The 12,771-nt window shown below is 38.5% G+C and overlaps 1 protein-coding gene across 3 annotated transcripts; it reads left to right on the top strand.

Annotated features, from left to right (window-relative positions):
• zgc:101744 (Receptor expression-enhancing protein 6-like) lies at positions 1–12,020 on the top strand. 3 transcript variants are annotated; one of them, XM_042500354.1, is made up of 6 exons: positions 1–68; positions 170–303; positions 7,479–7,572; positions 8,488–8,626; positions 10,866–11,056; positions 11,259–12,020. In XM_042500354.1, exons 2-6 carry the CDS (start codon positions 189–191, stop codon positions 11,263–11,265), a joined length of 546 nt encoding a protein of 181 aa, XP_042356288.1. In that variant the 5' UTR covers positions 1–68; positions 170–188; the 3' UTR covers positions 11,266–12,020. The 3 variants fall into 3 exon arrangements, with proteins under 3 accessions (XP_042356288.1, XP_042356286.1, XP_042356287.1); XM_042500352.1 differs by having other exon boundaries at positions 10,866–11,034; XM_042500353.1 differs by having other exon boundaries at positions 20–38; positions 10,866–11,034.
• Positions 12,021–12,771: the final 751 nt, after the last annotated feature.

A 12,771-nucleotide genomic window follows, 5' to 3' on the forward strand; every position in this document is an offset into this window, starting at 1 on the left:
CCAGCTCAGCGGAGTCCAGAGCCAGCCAGCGACCAGCGGTAAGTTTTCGGGCACTTCACTAAATCAAGGTTAGTAAAATAACCCCGTTGTTTTTTTTTTAACACAAACCCGTCTAGCACTGGCACGTTTTGACATTTTTCTCTCATTGTTTGGTTTGTGTCGGCCACAGGCTCAGGAAAAGCCCGAAAATGAGTCACTTCAAGGAGCGTTTCGTGACTCTGCTCCATGAGAAGAACGTAGTGACAGACCAGTTGGCGACGCTGGAGCAAAAAACGGGAGTAAAGAGAGAGTACATCGCCTTGGGTAAGTTAACGGCTTGGTGAAAAGAAGAAAGACGACGCTGATAAACTTTCTTTCAAACTTGCGTGTCCTTTTAAAGTGCTTGACACGATAATAAACTCGTTTAAGGTGCTTAACGTCTCCTCCGAAACAACCACCGTTAGCTAAATTTTAAATGTTAGCCGACTAAACAAGCGAACGTTAGCTTGCTAGTTTAGCTTATAAGTTGCCACACAGACTCAACTGGCAGCCAGTTGTGGTCTCTCTGTTGCATGAGTACTTGTCTTTTCTGTGTGGTTTCATTTCCTGTGCCACTGTGAGCTGTCTCATTTTATTGCCCTTCACACGCACGAATATCAAAGTTCAGTCAGCTCAGACCTTTATGCAACATTAGGGACTGTTCGTTAGTCATGAATGGAGGAAGAGTGGTGCAAAACGGGGGAGGCATGTCATCTATTTTTCTAAGCACCGTTGAGGGACTTGTGTATTTGGCTTCGAGAGATATCTACAGTTTTAAATGGTTTTATTTTATATTTATTCTAAAATAATCTTTAAACCAGCCATGTCCAAAGTAGGGGTTGACAGATTTTACAGGGCTGATACCAATACTGATTATTAGTACTTAATGAGACAGAAAACCAATATTTGGAATAGATATGCATTTACAATAAAAATGGAAATCTTCTGTCACTATGTAGAATTTGGAATATAACAAACAATGCAAATCTTTCTCTAAATGCCTTTACCAAATGTTTAATCAAAATTGAAACGTTTCACATCATATACAGCAAGTTCCCAGCAACCTTTTTTTAATGTCAAGTGAAAATTTAAATTAGAAAATGAATAAATAAAAACAGCTCCATGAGATCTTTCAAAGTAAAACTTCCTCCCACGCTGACACTTGATGAATTAATTTTATAAGCAATCACTAAAATAAAATGCTAATACAGATAACCAGCAAAATGCCACATACTAGCCCCAGTAATTGGCCAGGCCTATAATCTGTTGACCACTAATTTTTTGATCATTTTAACATCCATTTACATACATTGACTTTTTAGACTAAATTCAAAAATACAAATGATACAGATGGATCCACAATCAAAAAAGGAAAAAAGAAATGAAATGAAACCGACTATATCAAAATAAAAGGAAAAAAGCAACAACAACAAAACTCTGGAAACTCTGGAAACTCTGGCTTATGTGGGCTCCTTTATTTACGCAGAATGAGCTGGGCTGCTACGATAAAACCTGTTACTGTCGATCCAAACTCTGCTTTAGGGAGACCTGGCGGTACAAGATATTTGTCTGCTAATAGACACACTTGTGGGGATGCTGATTGCGGTTGTTTGAGTCAGCCTTACTGAAATATTTTTCAGTACCACTTTACAAAAACTTACCAAGGGACTGCAGACCAATATCAAATCAATTTTTTTTCATTCAGGCATGCAGTTTGTAGACATCCATCAAGTAGTAGTTACACAGGTGGAACTCGTGATTTCATAGACACACAGTAAACACGCAAACATACAGTTACCTAACACAAGATATTTCGTGCAAGGTAGCAGACATGGCCACATCAAAGAAGTATAAAGTCAACAGCAAGGGCTGCAACTTTCAGGAGCGTTTGAAAGTTGAATACTTTTTCATTTATAGATGAAACAGTGGCGTTTGTGCTATTTATGAGATTTTTTTTGTCATTTTTTGTCAACTTTTAAATATACTGACTTTTAGACTTTATACACAAATACAAAGTATATAGATATAAAAGTGTCCACAGTCAGACAAAATAAAAACAAACTCAAATAAAACCAAATTAATCAAACTAACCCAGAAAACAACATGATTTTGTTTTTATAACTGAGAAGCACACACCCCTGTTTTAAACCCTAAATCCCACTGCTGAGTTTGAAAGGCAAATTTTCTTTTAAACATTTCTTAAATTACATTTTTTGACACATCTATTTCAAATAGGATTTGTATTTTGCCCAAGACAACTAACTCCAGTGCAGTGCATCCAGTGCACCCAACAGAGTGCTCTGGGGATAACGTTTTTCTGTAGGCTGACACAGAAGTTAGTGTCATCCCAATTCCCTTGTCAAAAAGCTACTGGGATTTTTCCTTTGGCATAAAGCAGAAAATTAGCTTTCTGTCACACAAATGTTGATTTACTTACATAAATATACAACACATATTGTTCAGCAAGATAATCTTTACAAAAATATACCACTTTTAGGACATTTGAAGCCTTAATGCAATCGTCAGAATTAAAAAGCTAACATTTGGCTGTAAACAAACTACACTATTGTCGGGTCGCTACCAAAACAAGGCTGTAAAACTGTCTTAAGAGCGGCTCTGCGTGATTAAAATTTTGTAGCCTCATTTAGCTGCTTGTTAGCAGCTGCCTTTTTTAAGACACGTAAAAGCTTCAAAGTTCATGAGTGGGGTATTCACTGAGGTATTTTATGTCACAAAAAAATGTTAAATTCTCTTAACCTTTTACGATCTGTATTGACATCATTGTCATGGTGCTGCATTCAGATGCCTTTTACTAGCATTTGAACTTTGGAACCTGTGGAAATTGCTTTGACTTCTTTCTAAAGCATTAGAAAAAAGATAATGCGCAAGGTGGCAAAAATGTACCGCAACCCCCCACACCCCCCACAACTATTTGAATATGTTGTTGATGAACTGAACTGCCTCCAAAATCTGACCAGCAGCTGGTCTCAGGGGTATTTTTATCTCGTCCTGAAATATCCAGTGCAATGCATAGATGGAAGGAGATTCTAGGATGACTGGTTATTCAACTGCAGGCTGCTGTCAGTTAGCTTTAGGAGTTTTGTTTTGACAAAGCCCTGTTGTCAGTTTGCACAGTAGAAAGTAGTCTAAGACTAGACAGACACCTCAGGCTATGTAGTCAATATTTTGCCTGCAACGCCACATTATGACAAGAAACATGTTAGCCAGAGTGACTTACATCCAAACCCACTGTCTTATCTCAAAATTGATCCTCACAGATATGTTCACAGTATCATATGGATATGCACGTAAACAACCAATTTGAAGGTCATGGAGGATGTAGATATGTGGGGATGTTGAATGCATTGTGTGAAATGTGTTGTGGGTATTCAGTTGGACTTTAGATCATAAGCATATTAAAAATAGCCCTGAGCATTTTTGCTATTTTCACTTGGGGTTTACAGCATCAAATATAGCACTTAATAGAGGTCCCCCAACACTGAGGCCTGACCGATATTGGATTTTGGTGGCTGATATTGATATTTGAAAGTTCTAATATATAGGCAGATATTTATTTTGAACACAATGTATTTTTGGTAAGGATCTTTTAAATTTGGTTACCAAAGGTCCGTGACCATGATTTTATTTAAAATGAATATAAAATACTACCTTTTCAACTTCTCAAGTCCCTCCTTGTTGTTTACAGTGTTTTACTTTGTTTTTAATTAATATAAACTGAAAATCTTTGGGGTTTGGACTGTCAGAAATTGAGACATTTGAATATGTCAACTTGGACTCTGGAAAACCACAATAAACCTTTTTCAATATTTTCTGACATTTTATAGAAAAAACAGTTAATCTCAAGACCTAATTAGCTAACATTTCCTGTGATAGTGATTATTATTATATGGGTCAATATTAGACATGTCCCTATCAACTTATTTCCAGACATTTAAACAGAATTTAAAACTTCGACTAGTCTAACACACTAAATAAAACTTTAGAATTAATATTTACTGAAAACAATTTGATGTAGGTTAATAAATCTTAGGGAAGTGTGCCTAATTATTGCAACAACATGTCACAGTTGTATTTATTGACTATAAATTTAATGATAAGTTCAACCAATTAGTATTTTTTGTAAAGACTAGTGAGAATAGCAACGTTTAATCAATTAGTTGACTTATTGCACACATCCCCAGTCGGTATATAATTTACATGATTTATCAGTCAGACTCTGCCAAACGTCATCCCCTCTGAGCTATAGTTTCGGCACTACTGCCCTCTTAGGATGAAAAATAATGATCATATGATGAGAAAATTTAAATTTTCCAGATTCAGTTGGTGTCTGAAAGAGCTTGGTCACATCTGTATTGTAATACTTCAATGTTTTTCTTACACACACATACCACCACCGAACTGGCTTGCAAAACAAATATTAAGGATTGTATGCAAATATCACTGAGCTCCCTGCTACCCTGCGTTTAGCAGAAGATAGAACCACAGAGAGCAGCTAAATTACACCTTGACCTATCCTGTTTGCAGAAGTGTTTCAGTCTCGTATCGTGTTAGCGAGTTAGGGAGGCAACAGTCATTCATTTCATACTTTGGCCTCACTGCAGTCTTGTTACAAATGTGTACCCTGATAATGGGTTGCATACAAGACATTCTTTTGTGTTGGATCACTATTATGTCACTGTATGTTATACTTTGCCTTGAGCCCAGCATGAAGAACAGAGTTACAAAGTGGTGGCTTCTAAACATTCCTCTGTTAAGCTAAGAAACATCTCATGTTCATGCTGACTCTTGTGACACTCTGAAGTGGGAAGACAAATGTGCTGACTGGAGAAGGGGAGTCCTCAGCTGCACTTTGTGTGCAGCTGAACTCACTGAGTGAGTGGCTGTTTGTTAACTTCATGTTTTTAAAGCCATCTGCAACCCCCTCACCCACTGTACCCTTAACAATAGGTTTTTGTGTTGATTGGGTGCTAAGAGGAACTGGAGTTGCAGCTGAATACTGCAACTCTAATGACTAGTTTGAGTCTTACATTATAGGATTACATAACGGGGGGTTGGCTTTTGTGCCCAGTTTTTCCAGGAGAAGAACATGTGGTTTCATTCAAGGCTCTAAAATCTATGTGAGGTCACATGGCTGCATTGTTCTTTTTCTTAGAGCAGTTCAGGAGTTGCTTACTCGAAGTACAGAGCTAGGTGGATCCCGGCATCAGATTTTTATTATTCATCACTGACCAGTTAAAAACACCAGTTTATGATTTGTCTGTTGAGTATTGCCTTGCAGACTGGGGTGTCTAATGTCAGCCGTGGCCTCTTCGGGGTCTTCCATTTCAACAAGTTCTTCCAGTTTTACCTTCAATAGAGAGAGAGACAAGTTGACTGGGAATTACATGGACATTTGTATATGAGCTGGGAAAAACAAATGAGATGTAAAGAGCAGGCAGTGGTTAGAACATTATCAAAGACTTTTAGTCCTCTGGATACAGTGTGGCTTCATCATGCCTGGCATTTCTGGTTGCTAAATTTCATATCAACTGTTGAGTTTTGCATAAATTTGAATGATATAAAGCATTACTCACATCTACAGCTGCTTGAGGGTTGGATGTCTTCCAATTGCAATTCCTTTAGTGATCATTGTTGAGAAGGTTTTTTCCCCAGAGAACTGAATTATCTACAGAGGTTTCTTCCTCTCCAGAACAAACAGATCAGGTGTTTAAAAACGCTATTCAAAGCAATTTTACATTACAAATCCGTGTTTCTCCTACACTGTTTGGTGTGTCGCACACAGCCCGCTTGCCTTATGTGCTCACCTTTTTGATAATTTATTTTGTCGTCATTTCATCTCTCATCCAGATGTTCAGGAGGTTTTTACCTGTGGCCAAACTATCCACGGTCTCCTCCTTTCCAAAACAAACAAATGGTAAAAACACGGCACAAAGCTGTTTTATGTATACAAAAAAAATCAGTGTTTTTCCAATGCTGCTCTTCATTAATACGCGTCTAAATATGGTTGCTGACGTGAAAATGTAAAATTGCGAAAACCCAAATGTCCCTGTCTAGAGCCAGTGTTTGGTTTGTCCATTTTGGTGTACTGTAGAAACATTGTGGTGCAACATAGGGATCTCCATAACTGACAACCCGCTCCCTATGAAGATGTACATGGTTCATTCAAGGGGGTAAAGAAGTGATTCGATTCTTATTTTTAGATGACCATCCTCTAAAGAAAATATTCTTGTCAAATTATATTCAATTTCTGCCAAAATAGCCCCGCAAATCTTACACACTGAAACTTTAAACCTGTCTCTAAGTTTGCATGACTACAAAGGTCCCAAAGACAAAAAAGCTCTGAAAAAAAAATCTTTTACTAGACTTACTTGGCCTGGGATTGTTTGGAAGAAGATGGAAAACCATCATTGAATGCAAAAAACCCAAACATGCATATAAACAATATCCTCTTTCAAAAGCTAAGAAAAAAGAAGACTTGAGCAGAGAAATCAATATCTAATGAAAGAAATGAATAGGCTAAAGTGCCTGGTCAGACTGCAGTGTATTTGCTTTGAAGTCAGCATCTTGCTGCCAGCTAACCACCAAGCTGTTTAAGCCTCTGAGGGATAAAACGCTGCAGCCAACTTGCTTTTGTAAAGAGTAAGCAGCATACAGTTGAGTTCATACAGGGCTGATTGTCCTGCAGATTTTGGTGGAGTTGAGTTTGTGCTGTACTTGACTGTATTATATTTAGAGGTGGGTCTAATTTTTGGCCCTTAAATTTGCATACGAGTATCAGAAACACAGTCTTGAAATTGTTTGTTTATCTTACCAAAAATCCTAAAGACATTTAGATTACGAAGAACGTTTAAACACTTAAGAAGCGAGAACCAGCAAATGATTAATCGATTATCATAATTTACGCATATTGATTGACTAATCAATTTATTGACCTCACTTTTCACCTCTAAATTAAACTTATTTAATTAAAGCACTACCAAAGTATATACATTGCATGGGGAAAGCCCTGTTTGCATGTAAAGGCATCTGTTAGTTATTAAGTTGTTCAGATTGCTTTGTAAATTGCATGTACACTGTAATGGTAATACAAATTTTAAGTGATGGGAAAAAAATACTGGCATTTGTGGAATCTCTCACATACTTGATGTGTGTATAGGCCCAGCTGTTTCACATGACTGTGTGAGCTTTGTTGTCCATTAAAGTCACCTCTTCCTTTGGCTGAATTTGTGTATCAGTGTTTGACTTGAGTCTTGTGCTCCTCCTAATCCTGGTACTGTGCTGTTCAGACATCCTGCTATCATACACACTCTGTCGACAACACATTGATGGTGCTTGACATTAGATGTGTTTGTCAAGTAACTTGATAACATTACCCTCCCCTTCCCGTCCTTCCCTCTGATCTCACATCACCACTGCCTCTCCTCTTTCTCCCCCTGCAGGTGCTCTGAGTTTGATCGGACTCTACCTTCTATTTGGATATGGAGCCTCACTGCTCTGCAACCTGATTGGCTTTGTCTATCCAGCATATTTCTCGTATGTATGAAGTAATCCATATTCCAATACTTGGCTAAACAAAATGAATGCATGCCTGAACAAAGTGCATATTTGGTGAACTGTGTGGCTAATCAACATTGTAAGAAAATGACTCCAGAAAATATGGAATATCATAAAAGTGCTAAAATACACTGGAGTGGGGCTCTAAAAGACTGTAACTTTGGAAAGTACCCACTTGGCTGTCCTGATTTAGCTATCCTTGTTACTGAAGCCTCATATTCACTTTAGCTGAACCTCTGAATGCATTTTTGCTCAGAACAAGGACTGTGGATTTTCTTCAACTCATTACCAAAACTAATTTATACAAGGAAGGGGTCACTGCACAGCTAGTATGGAGAGGAAAAATGAGCACAGTAGCCAATAACATATTCAGTGTACATACGTAAATATCGTACTAAGACACCCTTAGTACAATACTCATGTGCACATAAATCTGAACCTAACCATTGAGTGCTTCTTAATAGCGCCCTGTGGATTTTTTATTGTATTGTCAACAAACACGCCTAAAGGGTACACACAATGTAATTCGGTGGTGGCTTCTTTTAAACAATTGTTTGACACCACATATCTCTTTTGCACTCTTTTATTGGCACATTGTGATCTTTTCAAACACGACTGCTACAAACATGTCCTATATATTATACATCTGGATTCAACATTTGTGTATAATGTCATCTCTATACTTTCTTTGAATACATGCCAGATGAGCATGAGACACAAAGAATAGAGGGAACCACCCTGTCTTCAAAACTTGCTTTACATTTATTAAAACTCTACAGGATGCCTTTAAATGTCACAGAAGCTTCAGACTTTGTGATTTTTAATCTTTGCATGTACTGTTGATGTTATGTGACCTCATCAATCCTTTGACTCAAATCTGTCCTGTCCATTCAGCATTAAGGCCATCGAGAGCAATGTGAAGGATGACGACACACAGTGGCTGACATACTGGGTTGTTTATGGACTCTTCAGTGTTGTCGAGTTCTTCTCTGATATCTTCCTCTTCTGGTTCCCCTTTTACTATGCTGGCAAGGTAGGCTTACCTTTTAATTTGTATGATGTTTCCCTTTTTTCTGTTCTTTATTATTTTGCCAATCAAGTCTGCTTTCACTGTGAAACCACAGACAGTCACAATGTGTCGAATCACATGAGCGTTTGGGCGTGAGTACATCATAGCTTTCCAACAGCGCTCTCTTGTGGACAATTTGTATAACATCAAAATGAGAAAGACATATCTGCTGTGTTGCAGTACCATACTACACATTTCTCATGTCTTGTGTTTTTAATTGGAAAGTATCAAAATAAGTTAACTTTTTTTTTTAAAGTAAGTCTGCAGATGATAAAGAATTGAGACTATTGTCACTCGAAAGAATCAGATGAGCTGCTCACAGCTGCAAAGCATAAGAATAAAATGCAAATGTTGGTGTGGTGGTAGTAGAAATATTGAGGGGGAAAAATACTGATTGCTAAACTGTTTTTCACCTTTCTCGTCTCCAAGATTGCACACAGAAGCCAATTTGCTATGTTCCACAAGCTCTCTTAGCCCATTAAGGCAAATACATACGTAAAAATGTTGGGGTGAACTTGTTTTTGGAACATTTGCATATGGGAAATTGAACAATGGTATTGAAATAACCCAGCAAAAGAAAACTCAGAAAAAACAGTCATTTTTCACAGGTATATCCTAGTGTGATATAACTGTTAGTGATAAGAAAGACAAACATAATTTGGAAACCGGTGCCCTAGAGTTGAAGCATGACTATACTTAAGCTCTGGAGGAGCTCACTGGACTCATTAAAACCCCAGACAATTTGCTGGCTGTATGTGGCTCTAGCAGAACAATGTAACAACAATATCACAGAAGCTTGTGTGAAGTGGAACGGATTGGTACATTAGTGAAGTCAGTGTAACTGCTGCATGCCACTGCCAGTGTAAAAAGATGTGGCAAATCAACTGAGACTGGCCGTGTCAGAAAACAGATCAACATAGGGCATGAGAGTCCTGTGAGGCGGAGGCTTGGCTTCTCCTAAGTGTGTAAGTTGTTTTATTTGTTGTAGATCTTTACAACAATTCACCAAAACAACAAAGCAGGCAGCCTTACTGCACATTCCACATTTTTGTCAAAAAAATGCCATTTCTAGCTCAGTGGTTGTTTTTGTTTCCCATGGTGCAAGAGTTTTGGAAATGGTAACACACAGATAGCGAAAGTTAGGGACAATGCAGGCCACAATCAGCAGCCTACTGGCAGGCTTACAACCACAGTCTATATACTTTGAGTCAAACTACAATCATATTAACAGTAGCAAAACAGCAGTCACTCAGGGACCTTTCAATCTTACAGCCCAAATTGGCTACCTGGCGTGACAGTTACTTCTCACTGCTGGAGGTGTGTGTGCTGTGCTAATTGTAGCTGCTTTTAGCTGCTAAATGAGAGTCTGTTGCTGCACAACAGCTCACTTGTTCAGCACAGACATTTATGTTATGCTACTGATATAGCTGCGACTGAGAGTCTGTCACTTTGCAGCAGTGCGTTCTTTGCTCAGCTAATCAGGAGACACACCCCCTGCATTTCAGAGAAGAGAATAATTGCTTATTTTTTTCATGATTTTTAAACCTAATATCATATGCTTGAAAATTTTTATCATTCAAATTTGGTTGCATGTTTCTTTTTCTTTTCTTTTTTCTTTTTTTTTTGACATTTTGTGTGGTGTGACATTCTTTTTTATCATCATTTCATGTCCTCTCTGACCTGCAAGACAAGTTTGTCACAGAAGGTAACTTGTTAGTTGTGTTATGAAACGTAGTGACCCCACAGATTAGAAGGCCCTGCTTCAACCATCAAAAAGTCATCTCATTATGTATTGTTTGGGACTAATTACCGTGATGATCATTGCTGTCCTTTGTTAAAATGGTTTGGTTTTAATGATGTAATCCTTGAAATATAAGGATTAATAAACATGCCTCATACCATGCACTGAATCATAGTAAATTAACATAGGCGCGTCATGTAACACAATATAATAGTTTCCATGTTAGAGGAAGTTCAAAAGGTTTAGCCTGATTTTTAAAATTGCCTACTTTAGGTCTGTAACTGTTACCTTCATTAACTTATAAAATGTCAGGAAATGGTGATACAATTTCCTAAAACCCAAGGTGCCATCAGATCGCTTGTTTTTTTTAACAGTCTATATCCCATTTTATTGCCACATATGATAAGGAGCCAGACATTAGTCACAGCAACATCTTAGATCTGCCCTCTGCTCTCTCCTCAGTGTTTGTTCCTGGTGTGGTGTATGGCTCCGGTGACGTGGAACGGTTCTGAGATCTTGTACAACCGTGTGATCCGGCCATTTTTCTTGAAACACCAGGCTGCCATGGACAGCATGGTCAGCGATCTCAGCTCCAAGGCGAAGACCTTAACTGACACCGTGGCAAAGGAGGGTGAGATACCAACAATATACATGCAAGTACAGTCACTTAATTTATACTGAACAGCAGAAAAACTTCTCCACTTCCATCCCCATCTGCATCTTCATCATCTCCATCCACTTCTGCATGATCTCCTTCAGCATGTAAAGATATATCCTCAAATACAGTAATTCATTGTATCTTTGAGTCTGTTAACTTCCTGCAATTATAGTGTTTTCTTCTGTTTGCTCCATCAGCTGTTAACCGGGCCCTCAACCATGACAAGGACCAGTGAGAAACATGACAAAGGCTGTGCGTCTGTATGTGTGTGTTTGTGTGTGTAAGCGTGTATGTTTGTGTCGTTGAAAGAGTGACTGAATGAGTTTCTGTGTTTGTTGTTTAGCTTTTGTTTTGCCCCCCCCCCCCCCCCCCCCCCCTAACGAATGACGTTGATTAACCCCTGTGTCATGCGGTGAACTGAAGCTTCACACTCGTGAAAATACATAAAAGTTGCACATCCACATCAGTTTACTGCCATCGGTACTGCTAAGACAATCAAAAAAAAAACTGTGACCGTTTTTATGTGATCTTCTTTTCTTCGTCGTAGTGTGACAACAATCCTGGATCGAAGTTTAGTTGATGTCAAAAAATAGCATTGCATGCCTGCAGGTTTCAGCAACAATAGCAGTGCAGTCGTTATTTTTGTCAAAATGAGCCATTTGTGACCGAAAACCAAGGCTGACAACATGACTGTTAAAAAAGAGCATCTTTAAATGTGTTCAGAAAACAACACTTTCTAACACTCCTAATCAAAACTGGAACTTTAACATATCTTTAATGTGTTCTCTCTCTTCAAAGCCTCGCTCTTGCATGTTCAAAGCAGCATTTAAAGTCTGTTTGAGCTATCAGGAAGTTTCTTAATCTTTAATATTATCTCAAAGACTTCTGCCTTTTGATATGTCTTAATTTATCATCTTCACAATGATGAAATAATAAAACTGGAACTATAGTGAACTGAAGAAGTGTCCGCCTGTCTGGCTTTAAACTTTCAGATTTATTTCTGTTTCTCCTGGTGCCCTCTCTCCAAGAGGTGTCATTCTTCACAAAGTGGGAATTGGATTTTATTCGGTCCGAATTACAATGTTCACGCACCGGTGATTTCTGTAATTGTTTTTTTCTATAGCAGTGGCAAGTCAGGGAAATTGTGTTTCTGGATCCATAACCTCTGCGGATTTGGCTCGAGTTCATTTTGCAGCACCAAATTTTTAGTGAACTTTATCTGCTGTATTTGTAACTGGTAGCCAAATATCTCTCACTGTGTCTTGGGAAACATTGAAAGTTAAAACTGCAAATTCCACAGCTCTGACCACCGGATATTTTTGACATGAAATTCAAGCTTTCTAAATCTGCAGATGTGGCTGCAAAACTGTAATTGATTCTCATTATCATATACGTTTGGTATAGCAGGAATTCTCGTTTTTTTTTCATGATTTCATGGCCGGGAAGATACGACTGCCGCAACAATTTCCCTCCCATCCTTCGTCTCCACTTGATCTTTTGACCTGTCAACCTCAAGTACATTTACGGGCATTCAGACAGACTAACCACCCACACTTTAATTTGTCTTTGCTCTGTATTCACGCTTGAGGGGCTTTGAAAGGGAGGCCCTTTGTGTCTGCGCGCTGGATGTAATGCATGGGAAATGGTGGATGGAGCCGGTGCGATTGGCCACACACTGCCAGGGAAAGAGAGGAACGCACCCATCTGGAA

Source organism: Plectropomus leopardus, chromosome 14 (assembly GCF_008729295.1).
Source record: "Plectropomus leopardus isolate mb chromosome 14, YSFRI_Pleo_2.0, whole genome shotgun sequence".
Classification (NCBI taxonomy): domain Eukaryota; kingdom Metazoa; phylum Chordata; class Actinopteri; order Perciformes; family Serranidae; genus Plectropomus; species Plectropomus leopardus.

What these genes read in the sequence shown, in the direction of transcription:
- zgc:101744 (XM_042500352.1), top strand. Translation starts at nt 189, where the DNA reads ATGAGTCACTTCAAGGAGCGTTTCGTGACTCTGCTCCATGAGAAGAAC. An exon ending in GAGAGAGTACATCGCCTTGG is followed by an intron (nt 304 to 7,478) that starts GTAAGTTAACGG and finishes CTCCCCCTGCAG; the next exon opens with GTGCTCTGAGTTTGATCGGA. An exon ending in CCTTTTACTATGCTGGCAAG is followed by an intron (nt 8,627 to 10,865) that starts GTAGGCTTACCT and finishes CTCTCTCCTCAG; the next exon opens with TGTTTGTTCCTGGTGTGGTG.